The sequence below is a fragment of the Ambystoma mexicanum genome, chromosome 5q (assembly GCF_040938575.1).
Source record: "Ambystoma mexicanum isolate Mex_15411 chromosome 5q, UKY_AmexF1_1, whole genome shotgun sequence".
NCBI classification, from domain to species: domain Eukaryota; kingdom Metazoa; phylum Chordata; class Amphibia; order Caudata; family Ambystomatidae; genus Ambystoma; species Ambystoma mexicanum.
Window position 1 is genome coordinate 1,011,113,280 of NC_090933.1, and position 21,775 is coordinate 1,011,135,054.

Consider the following 21,775-nt stretch of genomic DNA (forward strand, 5'->3'; position numbering starts at 1 on the left):
GGATCCAACTCCGAGGTTCGAGGGTGACTGCCGTACAAAAGAAAAAAAGGGGTTTTCCCAGTTCCCGAATGGACAGAGTTATTGTAGGCATACTCGGCTATCCAAAGGATATCTTTCCAAGTTTTTTCAGTTTGTTGCAGCATGCAGCGTAGATACTGTTCCAGAGTTTGATTGGTCCTCTCGGTTTGTCCGTCGGTCTGAGGGTGGTGACTGGTCGATAGTCTCACATCAATTTGAGCCGACCGACAGCAACTTCACCAAAAATGAGAAATAAATTGACTACCTCGATCCGAAATTAGAACCGAAGGAAAACCGTGCAGTCGGACGATGTTTTCGAGAAATTCTCGGGCCAGAGTTGCTGCTGTTGGCAAGCCTTTGAGCGGAATGAAATGCGCCATCTTGGAGAATAAGTCCACGATTACTAGAATCGTATTGTATCCGGAGCATGGAGGTAGATCGGTGATGAAGTCCATAGAAAGCGTATGCCAAGGGCGAGGTGGGATGTCAATAGGGCGTAAGAGGCCTGCTGGTCTTTCCTTTTGACTCTTGTTTTGGGCGCATACTCCACAGGACATTATAAAGTCTGTGATATCTTTTTTCCAAGACGGCCACCAGAAGTAGCGCTTGATCTTTTCTGAGGTCTTGGCTATACCAGGATGACCTTCCATTAAAGAGTCGTGATAACAAGAGATTACTTTTTTCTGTAAATCTGTGCTGGGTAGGTATAATCGTTCTTGGAAATACAATAAGTTGTCCTTTACTGCAAAGTCCTTTCCCTGCAGATGCCAATTCTGTATGTCTGCTGGAGTTACAAGTTGCCTGGCTTTATCCTTAACTTCCTCTATGGATTCTGTGGCGATTACACCCAGAATTCTTTGTTCGGGAATGATTGGTACCGGTTTAGGGTTGACCAAGTGTTCTTCCACTCCCATCCGAGAAAGGGCATCGGCTTTACCGTTCTTTGTACCAGGTCGATAGGTAATTATGAAGTCAAACTCGGCAAAGAATAATGCCCAACGGAGTTGTCTAGAGGATTGGGCTTTTGCGGTCTTCAAATATTGCAGGTTTCGGTGATCCGTAATCACAGTAACGGTGTGTCGGGCCCCCAGCAGATAATGCCGCCAAGCCTTAAAGGCAGACTTGATAGCCAGAAGTTCCTTGTCAGTAATCGTGTAATTGATTTCAGGAGGCGAGAATTTGCGGGACCAAAATGCCACGGGATGCAACTGATTGGTTACCGGGTCCTTTTGTGATAGAACTGCCCCCATGGCAAGGCTTGAAGCATCAGTTTCCACGATGTAGGGGAGTTCGGGGCGAGGGTGTTTTAAGATTGGTGCAGAGATAAATTTAGTCTTCAAATCCTGGAAAGCTTGTTCCGCCTCGGTAGACCATTCAAAACGTTTGTTTTTCTTTAACAAGGCAGTGATGGGCTGGACTATTCGAGAGAATTCGGGGATAAACCTGCGGTAAAAGTTAGCGAAGCCTAACATGCTTTGCACACCTTTTATGGAGGATGGTGATGGCCATTTGAGAACTGCATCGACCTTCTTTGAATCCATACGCACTCCGCCAGGTGATAATATGAATCCCAAGAATTCAACTTCAGTCACGTTGAAAACACATTTTTCCAACTTAGCGAAAAGTTTGTGTTGACGCAATCTTTCGAGGACCATTTTCACGTGTTTCCGATGTTCAGATTCCGATGAAGAATAAACGAGGATGTCGTCAATGTAAACAACAACACATACATCTATGAGCTCTCTGAGGACATCGTTCATAAAATATTGAAAGGCGGCTGGGGCATTGCAAAGTCCGAAGGGCATGACCTTATATTCAAATAGCCCATACTTGGTGCGGAAGGCCGTCTTCCATTCATCGCCCTCTTTTACTCGTACCAAGTGGTAAGCTCCTCTAAGATCCAGCTTTGTATATATGCATGCTTTTCTGACTTGGTCCAGGAGTTCAGGGATCAAAGGTAACGGATATCTATTCTTAACGGTGATCTGGTTCAGGGAGCGATAATCGATACAAGTTCTAAGGTCTCCTTCCTTTTTTGGAACGAAGAACAAAGCTGAAGAAGCAGGGGACTTGGAAGGACGAATAAACCCATTTGCCAGGTATTGATCCAGGTATTGTCGAAGGTGAAGGTTCTCAGGCTCGGTGAGGGCATAAATTCTACTACAAGGAGGAGTAGATCCAGGTATCAGGTCTATCTGGCAGTCATAAGACCTATGAGGAGGTAGAGAGTTAGCCTGATCCTTCTGGAAAACATCTTGGTATTCTAGGTATTCGGGAGGTAACTGGGGAGTCTCTGAAGAAATTGCGGCCAGTGCAACACCAGGTGGAGGGTGACAAGTAGAGACACATTCTGGAAACTGGACCGTTCTTGCTCGCCAATCGATCAGAGGATTGTGTTTCTCTAACCAAGGTATTCCTAGAATAATCTGAAACTGAGGGGCCTTGATCACATCGAACACGATCTTCTCATGGTGTCCATCTTGACTTACTAGCATCACCTCTTGAGTGGTATGCGTTACTGGCCCGGAGGCTATCTCCGTACCATCCACTGTAGTAATGACGTCCTTTACAGCCTTGGGACAAAGAGTTAGATTCATCCTCAAAACCATTTCATTATCCACATAATTGCCGATGGCACCGCTGTCGACGTAAGCTTCAATTGCATGTAATCGATCCGGATTATCAGGGCTAATGAGGACCATAGGTATCACGAAATGCGAGGTCACGGAACTGGTTTTCACGCTCGGCAAGAGGACCTCTATTCTTGTCGGGCGAGGTCGTTTCCCTGCTCAGAGTTTGTAACTTTGGTAACTGCAGCTCCTACTGCCTTCTTGGCAGGTTTCACCGGACAGTCTCGAAGAAAGTGCCCTGAGTTTCCGCAATATAAGCATAATTGCAACTGTTTCCTCCTTTCCCGCTCCCTTTGTGTTAGAGGACCTTTCAGACCCCCTATTTGCATGGGTTCCCCGGAGTCTACTCCTTTGGAAGGAGTTGGCGGTTTGGAAAATACTCGAGCATTAAACTTGGAACGATCGGCCTTCCTGTTCTGCAGCCTGTGATCTATTTGAACGACCAAGTCTATATAATCCGAACAGTCTTGTGGGGGATTCACTACTTGGGCTAAAACGTCTTTGAGCTCTCCACGTAGACCTCTATAAAACAGCGTAATCCTTTTGTCCTCAGGCCATTGAGTTTCCACTATTAGTCTATTGAAAGATGCAATATAAACCAAAAGGTCTTGATTACCCTGTCGCAACGAAAGAAGCTCATTGTCCAAGGCCTGCCCCTGTGAATGTCTTGCGAACAGTTTTTCCATACTAAGCTGAAAGGCTTGAAAATCATGGAGAACCGGATCATCTTGATTAACTAGAGGGATCGACCAGTCTGCCGCATTGCCACTAAGGTACGAAACTACAAAAGCTACTTTTGCTTGATCAGTTGGAAAGGCTGCTGGCCGGCATAAGAAGTGCAACCGGCACTGATTGATAAATACTGCAAAGCTCTTTGGGTCACCAGAAAATCGTTCGGGCAGAGCCAGAGGTACATTCCCAGGTAGGTTGATCTGCACTGGATTCATAGAGGATGTTGAAGGAAGATTTGCCCCTGATGCGGGTAACGGGGTCTGTCCGGCTTGTGACTGTAGCACTTGTCTAGCAAGATTGTCTGTTCTCTCCTTGGAAATAATTAGTTCCCTTCTTAGAGCATTCGTTTCCTGACGAGCTGCATGCACTTCTGCCCTTAGTTCCCCAAGTAACCGGGCTAGGGGGTCAGTATCCGAGGTTTCCATAGCGCCTGGGCGAGAGTTTTGCGGTAGGCTTTGCGTTCTGTAACGCTCACCTGATTCTCGCCGAGGCGCCGGTCTTGACTGGGCGACTACCGTATCTTCAAAGGTGATGTGTAGCACCCGGTTGGCTCTTTGGGCTGGACCTCTGTACACTGTATGCCTGACGTGTAGAGTAAGATGTCTGCAGATAGAAAGTATGGGGTTAATGAACTGGGGTTATTGGGGTGTCCCTATCTCTTTCCTGTTCTCCTCTCCTGTAGACCCCCAAAGGTTAACGCTCTCACCTTAGGTAAGTGAATGCCGAGCTCTCCATCTGCCTCGGGGCAGGGTGCTGTAACCAGTTTCTTCACTGGATAGGTAGCGCAGGCCTCTTGACTTCAGAGGACTGCTGTCCGTCTTTTACTGCACGAACGGTAAGTTTCGAGTCATTCAAATGTCTTTAAAGTCTTTAGTAATGATGTCTCTTGTTTTGCAGGGTTCCGGCGATGGCGGATGACGGGCTGAAGTGAGTTGAAGATGGAGCCCGTGTGATGAATAGAAGCGCCTGGAAGCACGTAAGTAAGCGCTTGTTGCCTGCTTCACTATGCGCTCTAACTGTCTTTTTATTATGCAGGTACGAGTTCGGAGCGGCTGCAGGGTGCCGGAATACCCACTGGATTAGATGTGGAAAGGAGTAATGGCACGTGAGTATTAAAGTTCCCCAATGTCTTTAAACGCACCTTGTTTTGTCTTTCAGATGCGGGATGCAGCGCCGAAGGCCTCCGGAGCGTGCGAAGAGTTGGTAAACTTCTGCCTTTCAGATGCCGGAATGCTAACCTGTTCTTTCTTGTCTTTATAGGTGTTGCTGAAGACTGGATTCAGGATGGTAAGCCTTTGCCTTTCAGATGCCGGAATGCTAACCTGTTCTTTCTTGTCTTTATAGGTGTTGCTGAAGACTGGATTCAGGATGGTAAGCCTTTTTCCTTAGGCCCAGGACCGGATGCAGAAGACACGATGAGCGTTCTGCTGCAGAGGTTGCAGAATAACGCAAAGCAAGATTCATCCACCGGGTGTGGTTTAAATAGCCTCCTGTAGTGCTTAGGTGTCTCCTTCCACAGCCACGCCTAAGTAAGAAAAGAGTTCCTGGTAAGAAAAGAGTTCCTGCCTTCCAGAAGAGTTCCAGTGTTCTGAATCTAGGGAGTGGCTCCAGCCCCACCCAACAGGAAAAGTAGTTCCAAACAGAAGAGGATCAGAGGCTCAACTGGCAGGCAAGTAAGCAGCATGGTCTGCTGAAGGTAAGTCCACCCAAGCATTATGAGCCCGGCGCTTCCAGCGCTGGGACTGGGCATATTTATGAGCCTGGTGCCACTGGCGCCAGGACTGGGTCCAAAAGGTCCCAATTGGGACTGGTTGGCACTCGGAACCTGGGTTATGGATCTGCTTCCAAGGGAGTTGGGAAAACCCTGACCTTTTGGAAGCAGAGATCATGACAATGATCTCAGTATTTACAGGAACCATGGCCTCTGTTGGAGACCCAGTACCTTTCCTGCTTAGAGATTCTAGGATACATTTGGCTAGCCCCTGGCCTTTTGGAAATTAATCAAGTATGATGTCAATGCTGACCATCTCTTCATCCTCCATTGGGGAAGCCCTAACTACAGTAGGTTTAGGTATACCCTTGAAAGCACAATCTCTCTTCCTTTGACTCTGGTCTCCAAATGCAATAATGGGAATGGAGGTGACCCACAGTTAGGGTGTCCCCCAATCCTCTTTTCTGTCAGAGCAGATAATACTTGTGGCTGAAATGTATTCTCCACAGTTTGGGGACTTTTCTTTCATATGGTTTATATGTAGGACCCTGAATCTTCTTCTGGGCACAAGTGTTTACATACCAGTAAACAACCTTGGCAAGCTCCCTAGGGTCTCTGATACTCCTGTTCACTAGATACTTGTGTTACCCCAACTCCTAATTTTGCAGGATATTTTCACATGCAACCAAATCATACACACTCTCAAAAGTGTCAACCTCGTTAGCTCAGACACATCCACTCATATACTTCAAGGACTGATGTGAAAATACTTTAACTGTTTGACTCAACATTTTGATGAGCTCTCTAAATGTTGGTGGTATTGTTCTGGGGTTTTGCACAGCTTCCAAGTTATGGCAGTAATGGCCATCTCCTCAGTTGACAATTGGATTATCACACCAGTACCATCTGCTGGTAGATGCAATGATGTATAAGGGCTGCACCCAACAACTCCACAACCCTGCCCCCTTCTCACACCAATAGCATAAACATCCCATTGGTATGTAGCACCCTGTTGTGAGTCTAGTCCTTTCGTGAAGGGTATGCCCTCTGATTCCCATTTCCCAGGGCAGCTCCTGCAGAGAGGCTGTCTTGCCGGAGAGTGTACTACCCAACCTCACAAAGGATCAAAGTGTGGCAAAACCCATTGACTCTGGTCTTGCTGATTGCAGCAGAGTCAACCAGGCTATGGGTATACACAGCCTGTCCATGGCTGGGCTGGTTAACCGTGAATGATATAGACTCAGATGGGGCTTACATAATTATAGGAAATACCAGCCACCATACACCAAACTCAGGTATGGCTTATGTTTAAAGATAATTACTGCCACCAGGATGGTGCATTCTTAAAATGATGTAATTTGTAAACAGATGTTCATATTTTAAATGCAGGTTCTGTGCCATCCTGTGCTGGACGTACTTGGCTGTCACTGCAGCTTTCAACTCTGTGACCTCTGCAACTTCTCTGTGCCACAGGAGAGCAGTGTATGCAGATTAGGATACATATGCTACAGGGCCCAGGTGTACACTATGCTTTTGGCATGGAGTTTGCTGAAAAAAGGGGTCTGGCTTGCAGGCTACCCTTCCTGAGATACATCTTCATAATTTTATAATAATACAAATGTTAAAAGGCCAGGGCTAATAGATGGCATATAAACCCTTGTCTGATGGCATCATTCCTTCTCACTTGGTTGAACCAAAATGAATCCCCACTGTTTCCTGGGGGTGGTTAGGGGATATAGCCTGCCTCTGCCCTGGAACACCTTACTCCATTTCTAGCATATGGCTTTGAAAAAACTGCTTTGCCTGCAGGGTCCAAACAAATTCTTCTTTAATTAAGAATCCAAGATGAATCAAGGATGGAGTATGAGTCCCCTTTCCTAAAGAGATTAAAGGACAATTCGCGTTGGATAACATCAAGCCTGCTTTGAGTGTTCTAATGCCTGTCATGGTGATTTTTGATGTTTGCCTTCTTTCATCATTCCAAAGTGCTTTGCTTTACAGGACAGGACTGCAAGACTTGTCCTTGGCCTCAAGCCCTGGGATCGTATCTCTCCAGCTCTGAAATCTCTCCATTTGCTCCCACTGGATGCAAGGATTAAATTCAAAACCCTCTGCATTGTCCATATGGTTTCTTTTCCCGGGTCCAAAATACCTTCAGTTATCCCTTGGCAAATACCTCCCCTCTCGAGCTCTTTGCTCCTCTACCTCCAACTCCCTCTAGGGCAGTTGTTTTTCAAAGACACGTGCTGGGGGTAGATCTCTGTCTTTGGCTGGGGCCTCCCTCTGGAACAGCCTCCCTGCCACTCTAAAACTTGAGGAGAACCATCTCTGCTTCCGGAAGCACCTCAAGACCTTCCTCTTTTTGTCTGCCTTTGCTCCCTCTCCCCCCTGCTGATCTGTTCTCACTTGACACTGTGCACCTGGCCACCCTCTGTCCTCCGAGCCCAGGTACCTGCTCACCCTGCCACCCTCCCGCACTGCCTCCGGGCCACCCCTGCACTGGGGTCTGTATCTGTACCCATACACCCCCCCCCCCTTTTTCTTCCTGCATTTATCAGCCATACCCTGTCTTCTACCTTAAACCTAACACTTGCAAATTGCTGGCTGCACTACCACTGTTTGCTGCCTGTATTCTTTATTTATTGTTATTTATCTGTTTCTCCTCTGCTTCACACTTTCCACTTCTCCCCCCTTTCATGCACTTTCCCCTCCCATTCTCCCATGCACTTGCGCGTTCTCAATGTCACTGGGCCTAGTAAGATCGCTGTATTGTTCTCCCTTGCCTTGTCGTGCTCTGAAACACTTGTGTACGAGTGCGATAGAAATACAATATCAATATCAAGATCAATACAGGCAGTGGAAGAGACAGGAAGGAAGTAGAATCCCACAGAAAACCAAGATTGGGGACATTTTTATTTAGTCCTGGCAGCTCTGTCTGACTGTTCTAATCCTGCCCCCTTCTCAAGCCTGCTGCTTGAAACTGCTTTTGCTACGCAACCCAACACCCTGGTGTGAGCCTGATGTTCCTTTTAACCGCTTAAGTGCCAGTTCCCTGGATTCCTCCTGCTGAGTGCTTCATGAGCTGAAGTGATGCTATTTAACCTCCCACATGTTCAGGTAGACACAGCTGCCCTGGCTGTTATGCAGCTGGCTGAGCAGAGCCAGACAGTCTGACTAGAATCCACATAGCCTTTCCACAACTCACAGGGATCACATGATAATGATACACATCCGATGTGTTTTTCATAATTGTGTAATCTATCTTTCACCATACCAAAACCCAGGTATGACATATTATTACAGGCTACCATTTCTGAGATGGAATTGCCTGCATAATTGTATTACTTAAGTAAAAGTTAAAAAAGTTAGGGCATTCACACACTGAGCCGATGGCAATTGCTCCCTATTGCTATTTCAGACACAGCAATTCAGGCAGAGTTCTATGAAGACCTGTTTCTGCATTGGCCATTCAAACTCCACTAGGTGGAAGACAGAGATAGCTGGCGGCAGTAGTCTAAGATACAAGAAGAGCAAGCACATCATATGCCACATTCTGAGTGTGCTAAAACACAGAATAATGATTTCTGTATTCAGTTTGTTCCTTTTTATTATGAGGCTTTTTTTTCTGAAGCAGCACCACTGAGCCTAGACTGCAAGCTCCAGTAGATACCAGGTGTTACTTGTTAAACACAGATGTCCTGATTTAAAAAGCATTTTTAATGGGTTTTTCCCACTGAAAAATAATTTTTAAAGCATGCCCAAGACCTTTTCTTAATGTTTGTTTTGTTTAAAATGTTTCACTTTTTCGAATGTGTGGAGTTACATGATAGTAATATCCTGGATTGTTCCTCTGAATAATAATAATAATAATACTGATAATGATAATATTATTAATATCATTAATAATAATAATAATAATAATAATAATAATAATAATAAGAAGAAGAAGAAGAAGAAGAAGAAGAAGAAGAAGAAGAAGAAGAAGAAGAAGAAGAAGAAGAATGATACTAATAACATTCATTACCATTGTTTCTTCTTAACTGTATCTCATAAAAAGTTGTCTATACACTTACATGCACACCAACAAACTCAGAATGAACATATCTATAAAATGGATAATTGCATACTCATGTAATATGCAAAATAATATAAAATCTGGTGTTATGATGGTTACAGTAGAGATAATATGAATTGTTATCCTGAAATCCAATACGTGAGTGCACACTGTGAGGGCATTGAAGAAGGAAGCTGACACAACGGTGGCATGGTGGTGGTTATAGACTTTTATTTAAGAAGACAGACCCTCTCTATCCCTATCATATAATAGGTAAAGGATACCCCAGAATGTCTGTCAAAATCAAAGTCCACTGTCCTGTGTCATAACCAAATTATATCCCTTACACTATAACTACAAACTAAGATAACATAACAGATAGTTCCTTCCCCAGGAGAATGACTCTCTACTCCAAGTATCTGGGTGGTGCTCAAAAGAATGTGCTCTTGAAAAAAGGTTGCCAGGGGGAATGAATCCCTTCCACTGGCTTGCAGGTTCCACACAATATTTGCACAACTCCACATTCAGGACCTGGAGAATGACTCCCTTCTCCTTGTACCGGTCTGCACAGTTCCCAATAGGACCACAGGGAATGACACCGTTCCCCTGACGTTTTGTGATTATGTCCCACAGGTTTTTGTGTCATCTCCATGATAATGACTCTCTTCTCCTGGTATTTGAAAAACTATTTTTCCTGTCTTTTAACTTGCTGTATGCTTTGCCACATACTCTCAGTTCAAGCAAAGTCCCAAAACCCTCTCATGATGGTTAATGGACTTACCTTTGCCACTGTGCCAAGGAAGTTCTCCTCTGGTTCTCACTTCCACTGTGTTGGGTCCCCACACCCTTCTCTGGTGGTCAGTGGGTTATGGTTGCCATTGCATTGAGGAAGTTCTTCTCATATTCCCAGTTGCTTTTTGATGGGGTCCCAGAACCTTCTCTGTTGGTCAGTGGCCTTATTACTGCACTGCGATGAGGAAGTTCTCCTCAGATGATTATATAATTTAATACATCACCATATCAGCCAGTTTTAGTGAGTGTAGGAAGTCCACCACATTATTAGGGACCGTTATTAGGTGGTCAGTGGGCATATTGCTGTCACTGAGATGAGGAAGTTCTACTTGGATGCTTGTTTCAGTGTTGTTAGGGTCACATAACCTTCTCTGATGGTCAGTGGGCTTATTAATGCCACTCTGATAGGGTAGATCCTCCCTGATGCCCTCTACATAGATCTTTTCCCCCAATAACTCCATAGCTGCCACTGGGGTGAGGAAGATTACGGTGTGTCCCATTCTCTGCCTCTCCTGTATCTCTACTCATCTCCTGTCACTCCCTTTACAGTCTTGTGGGATGCAGTATGCCACCAGTCCTTCCCGGGATGGGGTTCCTAGTTGGGGGCTTCCTCTGCTCTTCTCCTCCACTTTGATGGTCCTGGTGCACCTTTACGGTCCTCTGATTCTTACGGTCCTGGCTTTGCTATGGGAACCCATGGTCCACCTTCTTGCAATCACTACTGCTTGTTCCATTCAGCCCCACAGCTGGGTCTGTTCCCGTCAGACCCACAATGGACTCTCATAATGTGCCACTGTTGTGGCAGTATTTAACAGTTAGGTACTTTGTATGGTTGTTGTGTTCTGTCAAGATCCGATGTGCTCCAAAATGACTCTTGATGTAATCACTTGGTATGGAAGGGGGGCTAGGGAGTATTGGGAACTGACATGTCTCAATGGGCTGTACCCTAGGCAATTGTTCTTGTCCCCAGAGGCAGCGTCTCTCCCCAATGAGGTCCTCCCGCATTAAACCACCCCTAGAGGGACTATTGGATAGCAGCCACACCTCCATAACCTCATAGAAAAGGGCTCCCTGTGGGTTGAAGTGACAACACCATGCAAATTGTCAGAATACACAGGTTTGAGGTCCCTTACCAACAGCTAGCTTTTGTCAGAATTCCTGTCTTTGATGGGTATTTGTTCTGTAAGCATGCACTAGCATAAGCAAATATCAAACATAATTATAGAATGACTTAGCACTGTAAAATCAAGCGACTAGGGGGTACAGAAAGGACTAGGGAGAATGTTGCCTAAGAAATACAAGCAAACATAAAGTAGAGCTGCAGAGTCTTCATTGGAGTAATCAAAAGTACTTGTATTTTTTCAGTGGCAGCTGAAGATCTTGTTAAAATGGTTAGCTTTAAGAATTGTATTTGAAAGGGGTATGGCTGAGGTAGTCACATATTCTTGCTTGTAGTTTCATTAGTCATTCAGAGTGAGAAACACAGTGGTACTATTTGAAACAACTGGTTGTGTATAATACAGGTTTCGGCTATCTGATTTTGTCACTAAGTCCAAGCCATATATTAAACATAACAAGACAATGCTGAACCAATGATAACGGCGTATGTGCACATTGTAGCCAGCAGTGAATATGGTTATAGCCATGTTGCTCTTGGTTTAGAGCATTTGCTCAGTAAAGTGAACAATGGGCCTGTAGCAAACACACATCACGTTGCCAAGGCGTGGCATGATTACATGGGTTGTGAACTGTGGAGATTGAATGTCCATGCTCCCTCTAGTCCTGAACACTCAACAAACCGTGTTCTGCTCTACACACCAAGTCCAATGTGAAAAAAGGACTGGAGAAAACAAGGAGGGTGAAACTGACTGAACTCAAGAAGATTTGCAGAGCAAAGCTCCCTTCAAGAAGAAAGAAGGCTACATTGACAAAGGTAGCCCACTTGCTAAAAGCGTTATGGAAAGTTGTATGTATCACCCATGCCAATTGATATACTACTTGGGACAGTGGTTTATAAACGGAGAAGCAGGATAGCATCCTTTACCTTGAAGAATGTCATAAAGATGTGGGGAAGGGCCCAGACACAGTTCCTTTTCAGATTAAACCTCACCACATTTACAAGATGTGACAACTATCCTGATGGCCAAAAGAATAATGTCTGCTTGAAGAGGAACCCTAATGAGCAGGGGTCGATCACCCATTCAAAAGAACCAAGAGATAGGTCTGTGAAATAATTCAAAATAATCAAAAATAAACCCAACCTCTGAGAGACAGTCCTCCTGATTAGTCAGTGAAAGTTCTAAAAGGACTCTTGAGGAAATGCAAACCACCATGGTGTACAATACAATATTGAGAGAACCAGAGAACCAGACAACAGCAGGTTCTCAAGGAGATATATTCAGAGATACCCACAGATATTCAAGTTCTTCAAAACCAAATGAAAGGTATGTGGAAGACACTCTGACAAACCCACAGTTTAATGAAAAACACTCCACAAAAATTGGCAGCCATTCAAGGTCGAGGAATTAAACATACAGCGCAGCAAAGCATGGGTCTGAAAAAAGACCAGGAGAGAAAAACAAGACATGAACAAAAGCCTTCCTGAGAAATGAATGGAAAGGTATGGTCTGGGAACAGCCGTCATTGAACATTGAGTCCACTGGGTGGGTGACACCTAATGCCAAGACCTTTTACATTCAGGATGTTGAGTTGGCTGGAATCATACAACATTCTGTGTGTGTAGAATAGGGTTAGCTGGAACTTTTGAATAGTATGATTGCCACTTCTGTTGGCACCATCATTTGGTTTGTTTGTGTTGCAAGGTTAGGGTGTCTGGAACAGGAAAGAGGCTCATTAAGTTTAGGGAAAGGACTTTCTTATAAAGACATTGATTAACAGAGAATTACTGTGAAGGATTTTCATGTGGCAAGGATGTAGTAGTCCTCTCCTTTTTGATTTGTATACATAATCAAATGATATGGGCAATTCTATCTCAGAAAGGGTGACCTTCCATGTAGACCCCCTTTCAGCAGACTCCATGCCGAAAGCACAGTGTACATCTGTGCCCTACTGCATCAGTACCCTGATCTTCAGTTCCTGTGCCCTAGTGGTTTTGATAGGTTCCGAGGTCACAAGAGTATTCCTGACAGATGCAGTGACAGTGACAAGTCACTTCAGCACAGGGGCTGCAGATAAAATATGCACCCCTGTCCCCATACTACACATTAATAAGAAGTCACCAATCTGGCAGCTGTTACAATCTTTACACATTAACCATACCAGAGTTACAGTATGGTAGATGGTATTTTGCTTAAATATGAATGCCACATGCAATTGGTGTCATACTTATATCAGCCCTGTGAGACCAACTAAGTCCAGCCATGAACTTTGAACTTTGTCTGTTCGGTTAACACCTCTCTCTAGCAAGACATCCCCTCAGCAGAACTTGTCCTGGGTAACATGATTCAATGGGCACACCCTACACAAAATGATGAGCTGAAAACCAGGGTGCTGCATACCAAATGGGTTGTATTGCTCTGAATCTGAGAAGGGAACTGAGTTAGTGTAGCCAAAGGGAGAACCACATGATTGGGAAGTGTTTCCACCATCTCGTTTTCCTCTGTACTTCTTTTTGTCCTGGGTATGAACGAGTACGACAAGAACCTCTATCCACAGAATCAGTGCTTTTACCTCTTAAAGCAAGCTTGCTTGTGTCCAATCACCTGTGGGTGTATGCCTGTAAAAGGGGGGTCTCCATCTCATTCTCTGATTCATGTTTGTAATTCGATATGTCAATAATAATTAATGTTGACCTTTTTTTTTAGAGAGTTTGCCTTTCCAGCCAGTGAGGTGAAGATTGAGTGATCCAAGGCCAAGACAATCTCTGCTCCCTACCCACTCTCACGGCATATTTTGGATGAACAGCTGCTGCAGCAAGACCTGATTCTTTGCTAGCTATATTGGTACCCCAGACCTTAATTGGGGTGAAGGACTGCTGCAGCTATTATACAGACTCCCCAGGGATGGGAGAAAGAGAACACAGACTAATCCTGTCTTTGAACCCCTGGATTGAGACTCAAAACAACTTAAGAAACCAAGGAGCTGGTCTCCTGCATTTCAGCTGATTTCAAATGTACTCAAACTAACTAGGAACTTATGGTTCTGCCATTGGCACTTCTTCAAACTCTTTGGGCTGCTGTTGCTACATCCCCGGACTAGTTCACTGCTACACCATGCCAGCAGAGGGCAGGAACCCAGAAGCAGGCTGCTGCAATAGAATTCAACTACTGAATCTCAACAAAGCACCTTGAGTCCCCAGTATCTTCGACTCTGATCCATGATTGACCATCAAACCAACCCAGGTGGACCGAGTGACCCATTTTATTAGAATGCTGCATTGAAACTCCACATGCCTGACTCCAGACCCAACTTGATGCCTGCTCTCCATCAGTATCACCTGTATACTCTGTTTCCAAACCTGAAATAAACAGTTTGCACAACAGCAAGAAACCTGATTTGACAGTGTTGAACCAACAATAATTGATTAAGGTAATGTGAGAAGCCCACCCCTCCCCCCTTGTCCATTTGTTAGGACTCTAGAGACTGCTAATCCCCTGTGTACCCTTTTCCACACACAAACATATCATTTTATCGTTCTTGTGATATTTTATTGCCTTTCATTCTAGTTTCATTCCCCAGAGTACTGCATCTTATAATCTTTAGCATATTCTGTTGTTTTTTTAAAAAAAAAATTTTTTGCACAGGGGCTGTTTTTGTAGTGTTGTTCTATTTAGTTGTTTTTGCTTATGCTGTGTGTAATTGAAGTGTATTTATTTTTATAGAACCTTGATTAGACAGTTCTCCATTTTAGACTGCTGCACTGTGATCTTTGGATTACTACTGTTTCCCTTCCACACACTCTTAAGAGAAGAGAGTGCTCTCGAGCCACCTAAGGCAAAAGGCCGAGGAGTTATATCTCTTACCTGTGACTGTTACACCTTTATGATTTGGATCACTCATTTTTTGTAGAAGTGTGATGGCTCAGTAAACTGTTTAGCAACTACTTATACTTGTACTCCAATGCGGCAAAAGTAATTTTTCACAATTAATCCATTGTGTGTTGACTACTGCTTGATGGTGTATACGGAGAAACTGCCTTTTTGTTTTTAGACAATTATACTAGTTCCTATCGGAATTTAATTAACCCAACTTTCCCAGCTCTATTCAGTAAAGAAATACAATTACCATCTCTGCTTTAATTCCATAACAACATCACACTGTTTTTAAGAATCAAAACACAGCAATTTCATCATAATCTTTCTTAGTAACTATAACAGCATGGGCTATAGTAGCACAATAATGTTCTGAATAGGGTGCCGTTGCCAAAGTAACATGAGATCAAAATAAGTAAAGCTATGAAAAAAGTTAGCTCGATGATTTATACATTTCTTTAAATAACACCCAGTGTATCAACCTTAATATAAACAGGAATGTTGTGTCCTGATATGGAAAATCATAGATAAGAGAAGGTATTCTGATGGCAGTAGGTTTATATGAGATAAACTAGAGTCTCTTTAGCCTGATTAGAACAAAGCCAATGTTTCATTCCAATATTTAAAAAGCACAAAGAGTTTCTGCAGTTGAACTTTATGTCTCTCCAAATTTCACTCCAAACACAGGGCAAGTTTAGTGTGATTATAATTTTGAAATATGGCTGCCTGTGTTAAAAGCATACAATGAATGGCCTTCACATAAATGTTAAATATAAAGGAAACAGGCAAGATGTCTGTAAGAGTCCGCAGATGATACCCACAGGGTTATCTGACTGCCCAAAAAGTCCCCCATGTGATGTTGACATTATGGGTGTCAAATGTTGCTGAAAGGTCCAATAACCTTAAGATCTCTTTGACTCCCTTGACCAGGATCTTAAGATGAATTACTTTTATATCAATGCCATCTAGTCCTGTCCCTCCACAGGAGTAAAATTACATTACAGATTGACCACCCCTCTCTAGAGGTCCTGTATGTCACACAGGTTTGGGTGTTCTAAATAGAATGCTACATAACATTGTCAAGTAATATACGCTTGAAGTGCAACAGTTACAGGCACGCTCTGATCGATTACTAGATAACGCAAAGCTGGCTACATCAATGCATGGCGTGACTATACGGTTTTATGCGAGCCCTGTCACCACCGTTGAGCACGTTTCAGTTGTCATTCTGTTTTCCTAAAAGAGGACATAATATCGGTGCGCAACAGAAGCAATATGAAAAAGATGTTCGACATTCTACAACTTTTTTTAAACAATACTCAATATTGCAGAGTATATGAATGCTTTTAGAGATGCATTAAAGAGCTTTTAATTAATACAATACACAACAACAGTTAAACCAAGATTTTTGCCTTTTTAACAGGCACCAATAAAGAAATCCCCATTTGTGTGACGCCTTGAATAGCTCACCTTTCCGTCGTTAATCCCAATTAGAGTGTGACTGGCGCAGAAGAGACAACTATACAAGTGCTCTTTCCGTAAGCTCCCTTTCTGTTAATAAGACACATGTATGCAAATTATGGAATCACAAAGGGATAACTAATAAGTCCACTTTTCACATGCAAGTAGAACATTCCAAACTGGAGAACTTTCTACTGCAATTTTCAGCAGTTAAGGCATATCTCAGCCAATGGACGAATGCCCATCCCGAGAGGACTAAGACTGAACCAGGAGACACTACTATATACGTGGCTCTGTCGTAATTTCTACTCCACTCAGATAACTTAATTTACTCGAAATTATGTAACCACAAACAGCACATTTAGTAGTTTATTCTCCTCATTTATGTAGGAAGCCGTGACACTGGATTCCAAATCACTGCTACAGCCAGTAGTCCAAGCTCAGAAGTCCAAATCATAGTTTATGGACCACAGGTGGGTGCAGTGTTAATGTCCAGGATAGTAAGCACTGGCCATCACCTTACAAACAGCCAAAATGGGGGAGCACAATCTCTTTTGTAGACTAATATATGTATATTTATGTTTTTAGATTTGTCAATCAATGTTAATGGGGAACAAAACTGATCTTCTTGAAGTAACCACTGTCCTGAAGATGGCCCAATACCTATCTTACTGACCACCGCTGACATAAGTGGTACACCCGTAAGGGCCGCAACATATGTCGACCGATAAAGGAAAACTACATTATTTTTCCTATGTCATGTATGCATATTCATAATACCTGCTATGCTGGAAGAAAATGTAAGCTATAGAACCCCGTTTTTGTAATAGGATCATGTTAGTTGAATGGTATGATTGATGATCATTAGAGGAACATGTTTATAATGTTTTCTTAATATGTTTTTACGACAAATTATTAAAGAGATGTATGTTTTGCAAAATTGCATCCAGCTTCAATAATTGCCCCCATTAAGGTGTTCACCCTGTTAACTATTTAAACGGGGCTCTCCACCCGAACCTGTGTGACATACAGGACCTCTAGAGAGGGGTATTCAATCTGTAATGTACTTTTTCTCCTTTAGACTCTCCCTTCCAACAGATTTGACCCCCCGTCAACAAAAATGAGGGCGTACCCAATCATTTATTCCTCCACAGGAGTGTAATCATGATTACCAGTTGCCAAGAAATGTGTGTTCTTGCACATAAATAATAATAATAATAATTATTAATACTATTATTATTATTATTATTATTATTATTATTAATAATATTATTATTATTATTATTATTATTATTATTATTATTATTATTATTATTATTATTATTGTGTTATAGTAGTAGTAGTTGTTGTGATAATAATGATTGCTGTTAACATCATTGAAGTTTGAGAGCACAGGTATCAAGAAAACAGAACATACCAATGCATATAGGAATAGGATAATTCCATCTTCTCACTGGTCCGGGCATGCAGGTGATGTGTGAATGGCCCTAAAAATGTAAAAAACAAATTCAGGACGTTATAATGTGAACCCTTGTAGCAACAACTCTTGACACCTGTAAGAAAAAACACATTAAGTATCATATACATCTGCATTTCTAACCTCAAACATTATCACAGGGAAGCTGAAAAGTATTGGCTAATCTTGATGCCTTGTTGATGCATCCAACATTGAACTTTACCTCAGTTTTCAGAATGACACACAGGCAAATATTTTCAACAGTTTTTTTGTTTTTGTTGGATTGGCTGAAAACCTGGTTGGATTTTTCAATTCAATGGATCCTTTATGCGATGATTTTCAATGTGCTTGCACTACTGCAAACGAAGCTTATAATAACACTACTTAAATAAGGCTCTGAATTGAAAGTGAATATGTGTTACATATACACTTTTGACATGGTGCTTTGAGACAAGCATCATTGAGATAATTGTTTGTTTCTTTTTTTAAATTTATGTTTGTGTTTTAGTTCTTAGAACTTTTTCCAAATGTAAATGTACAATGTTCACTCATGATATCTAAAATTAATCATACAAAGATGAAGAATATCATAAATCTACACATATAGTATCTAAAATTAAGCATACAAAAGTGATAACAAGGGTGTTCTCACCAGTAGTCCCAGTGGGTCTACTGTCCAGGTGGCCAAGAAGGGGTCATCGCTTTTGGATCCTGACCCTGTGGGCTAACAAGTGAGGGTGGACCACCTGAGTGTAGGGACCTTGGGTATTTGAAAGAGGGTACCTGACGGTGAGACGTGATATCCCCCCATTCCTGATAGGGACCTACACTCCTCTCCCTTACCTTTTATGGGCTATTGTCAGTTCTAGTCCCTTAACCCATGTAACTCCCCTGGGAATACTGTGAAGAAGAAGAGGTGATTAGGAGCAATGCAGATTATCTAAGGTAAAAAACACGTTGGTACTTCGAAAAAGTAGAAAGGTGTAGAGGCATTTAGCTATGAGGATCAGGCATGTCCCACTAATACATATTTGCAAAGTCAGGCAATTGAGAAAAATGTGGTCCACCTGAAATCCCTCAAAAATCAAGAAACATATGAAAAAGGTGCTATTCTAACAAGGAAGTAGAGAGGTGCAGAGGAGAAACTGCAGGTGGAGCAGAGAACATGAAGTGAGCCATACAGAGGGGATGAGAAGCCGAAGCATGGAGACACTGAGACGCTAACAGAGTTCCCAGGATTCCAGCCGGTGGAGAAATTGTGGGGAAGAGGAGAAGCGTGACCGCTGTAGATGAAGCAGAGGCAGATTCCAGCACAGATGCTGGGGAGTGCTGCAGAGAGTACCCAGCAGTGTAGGAGTGATCATCCGGTAAGTGCCTGTAACAACGGAAAACCATGTGACACTCTAAGAGAGGCTGATAAGCCCGACGCTCACCAAAAGGCATAGTGCACGTTTTGTCAAGCGGAATGCTTGAGTTTTGAATGTCAATCATCCAGAAAGGTTGAATTTGTGAAACCCCTGAGTGCTAAATATTACGGAAAGGAGGAAGAACAAGAATTGTAAATGGAACACGTGATAAAAGTCAGAAACTTATATGCAGTGAAGATTACACATGGTATAACGGAGCTAGTGAGCTCACAGCATTAGCAGAGTGCCAATATTGTGTGCAAAGCACGTGGAAAGGGCTAGTGAGGCCCTACATTAAAAAAAGGTGAACATTGTTGGCTGCATACAAGTACACCTTCATTTCACAAACCCTCACCACAGAAACTGTTTAAATTCTAATTTTGGCAAAGATAACACCTCAAATGAGAGACTTGGGGCTTCATTACGTGTGTGCTGGTCCGGTAACAATGCTGCCGGTAAGCCGACTGGCACCATTGTTACCAGACCTGCACACTCCGAGTCTGCGTGTGGCTTCCGTTACGCCCACCATGTCTGGCCTGGCACGCAGGATGGCAACTGCCCGCAGACTTACATGGAACCACTGGCACTGTTGCACACAGTGCCGGTGCGTCCATGCTCCCCTTCCCATTGAGTCCTATGGGACTTAAATGGGGATGGGGATTTACAATTTCCAGTGCCTGACTTCACAGACTACTGGGGCTGTAATGCTCCTGTGTTTCCTTGAAACCAGGCACTGAAAGAGAGTTGAGAGAATTTTGCCACTAGATGTGTTGTAGTTGTGAGGACTGCATAGGTTTTTGACACAGACTGATTGTTGCTTTGGACTTCCTGACACAGACTTCCTTTAGATTTCTTTAGGCAGGTAAATCCCACCATAACATAGGGTTAGTTAGGTGTTACACCATCCTGATCATTAATAAGGTTATTGAAATTACACTTTCATTGTCTGTGTCATCTCTCTTGATACCATGGCGCTAAACCATGGCGCTATTAGTTGTAACGAGTACGCCATGGTGGAATGGGGAAATACCGCCCCATTCCAAGGTTGGCGGGGTGGTATTTCCCCATTCCACCATGGCCCTTCCCCATTCCCATTTTCGCCCCATAGGGCTCAATGGGACTGGGGAAGGCGCTAAGTATGGTACCGCAAATTGCGGTACCGTAATTAGCACCGAGGTCCCTTTGCAGCACCCTATTTTAATGGCTGGTGTAGACCAGCCGTTAAGGTTGGGTCCCGCAAAGGGACCTCGTAATCAGGCGTTAAGGGTTTAATGGCGCTGACACCTTTTACGGCGCTGTTAAACCCTTAACGCCAGGGTCGTAATGTCCTCCCATGTCTGTCTCACACCAACCAGTTCTTAACCACAGATCATTAAAAAAGAGGTAATACAATAAAGTCTTCCCTACTGAGGTAATACAATAACGTCTTCCCTACTTGCATATAAATTCATTTGACGATAGACGAAGGCAACACATTGTTTTATCGCATATCAGTTACAGGTAACGTCTTTAAATCGTTCACAGGCAACCTATCGAAAATAAGCAGCCAATCCGGAATAATGCAATATTCAATGTGAGGCTCTTACCTGCTAGACAGTGATTCCAAGATATTGTTGACTTAATCAGTCCAGGTTACATACAAATTTAGCCAGATATGTCATACATATTGATCCAAGCTTCCTTTTTTGTATTTTGCAAGGAACTTGGGCTTGGTCACCCTAGGTTACCTGGGGAACCCAGACGTGGACATCTTGCTCGCTGTGCTCAGAGTGGCACAGCTGCACCTCACTGATGAGGCCCAACAATGCTGAAACACGTGTCTGGGGTTGCTGTTGGTACTCATGTTTAAAGGAGGTTTGCCTGGCATTTTGGTGTTAGACTGCCATTGTGTGTGGGATTAAGACTGATATGCAAATGGTGTTCCTCCTTTGTGAAAAGTGCAGTGAACAAAAAGCAATAGATGCTGACTCTCAAAGCTGGAGAAAAAAAAACACAGAAAAGGTTATCATGCTCTGTTCTATCTAGAGAGGGGCGCCTGCTACCTTTTTATACAATATTGACCCAAGCAATTGCAATCGTGTCATGATATGTCTATTAGTTGCCACCAAATGGGCCTTTTTACACTGTCTACAAGTTCTTTTTTCTGAGTAAATGCCCATCCACGGGCCAAGTACCACAAGTGTAGGGAGCTGATTTAGGCGCATTAATAATACACACCTCCTTAAGAATGGAGAAGGTGTTAACATCAAATATCATTGAGGGCTCAGATATGTCACTTAAACTCTTGTATACTATTTTAATGTTTTGTGTAAGTTTATATGTTCATGATTGCAAAACCAATCCCACTCCTTGAATTTCTTCTCAAAGCCTTTTCTTAATATATAATACTCATTGTCCCAATTTGGTTCCAACCAATCTTTTGAAATACCCTCAGGTTCATGGCTACACATTCCATTTAATCATATTACAACCAAGGAGCATAAGCAATGGCCATTTAGGTTATTTCACAGCTTTATAATATGTA

The 21,775-nt window shown here is 43.1% G+C and overlaps 1 protein-coding gene across 5 annotated transcripts in view; it reads right to left on the reverse strand.

Annotated features, from left to right (window-relative positions):
* Positions 1–21,775, reverse strand: part of CSMD3 (CUB and Sushi multiple domains 3) — a 3,270,409-nt gene that overhangs the window by 638,632 nt on the left and 2,610,002 nt on the right. For all 5 annotated transcript variants that reach the window (XM_069621531.1, XM_069621530.1, XM_069621528.1 and 2 more), the window contains one exon: positions 17,807–17,876. In XM_069621531.1, the coding sequence (XP_069477632.1) occupies positions 17,807–17,876 (70 nt within the window). The remainder of the gene's footprint in view (positions 1–17,806; positions 17,877–21,775) is intronic.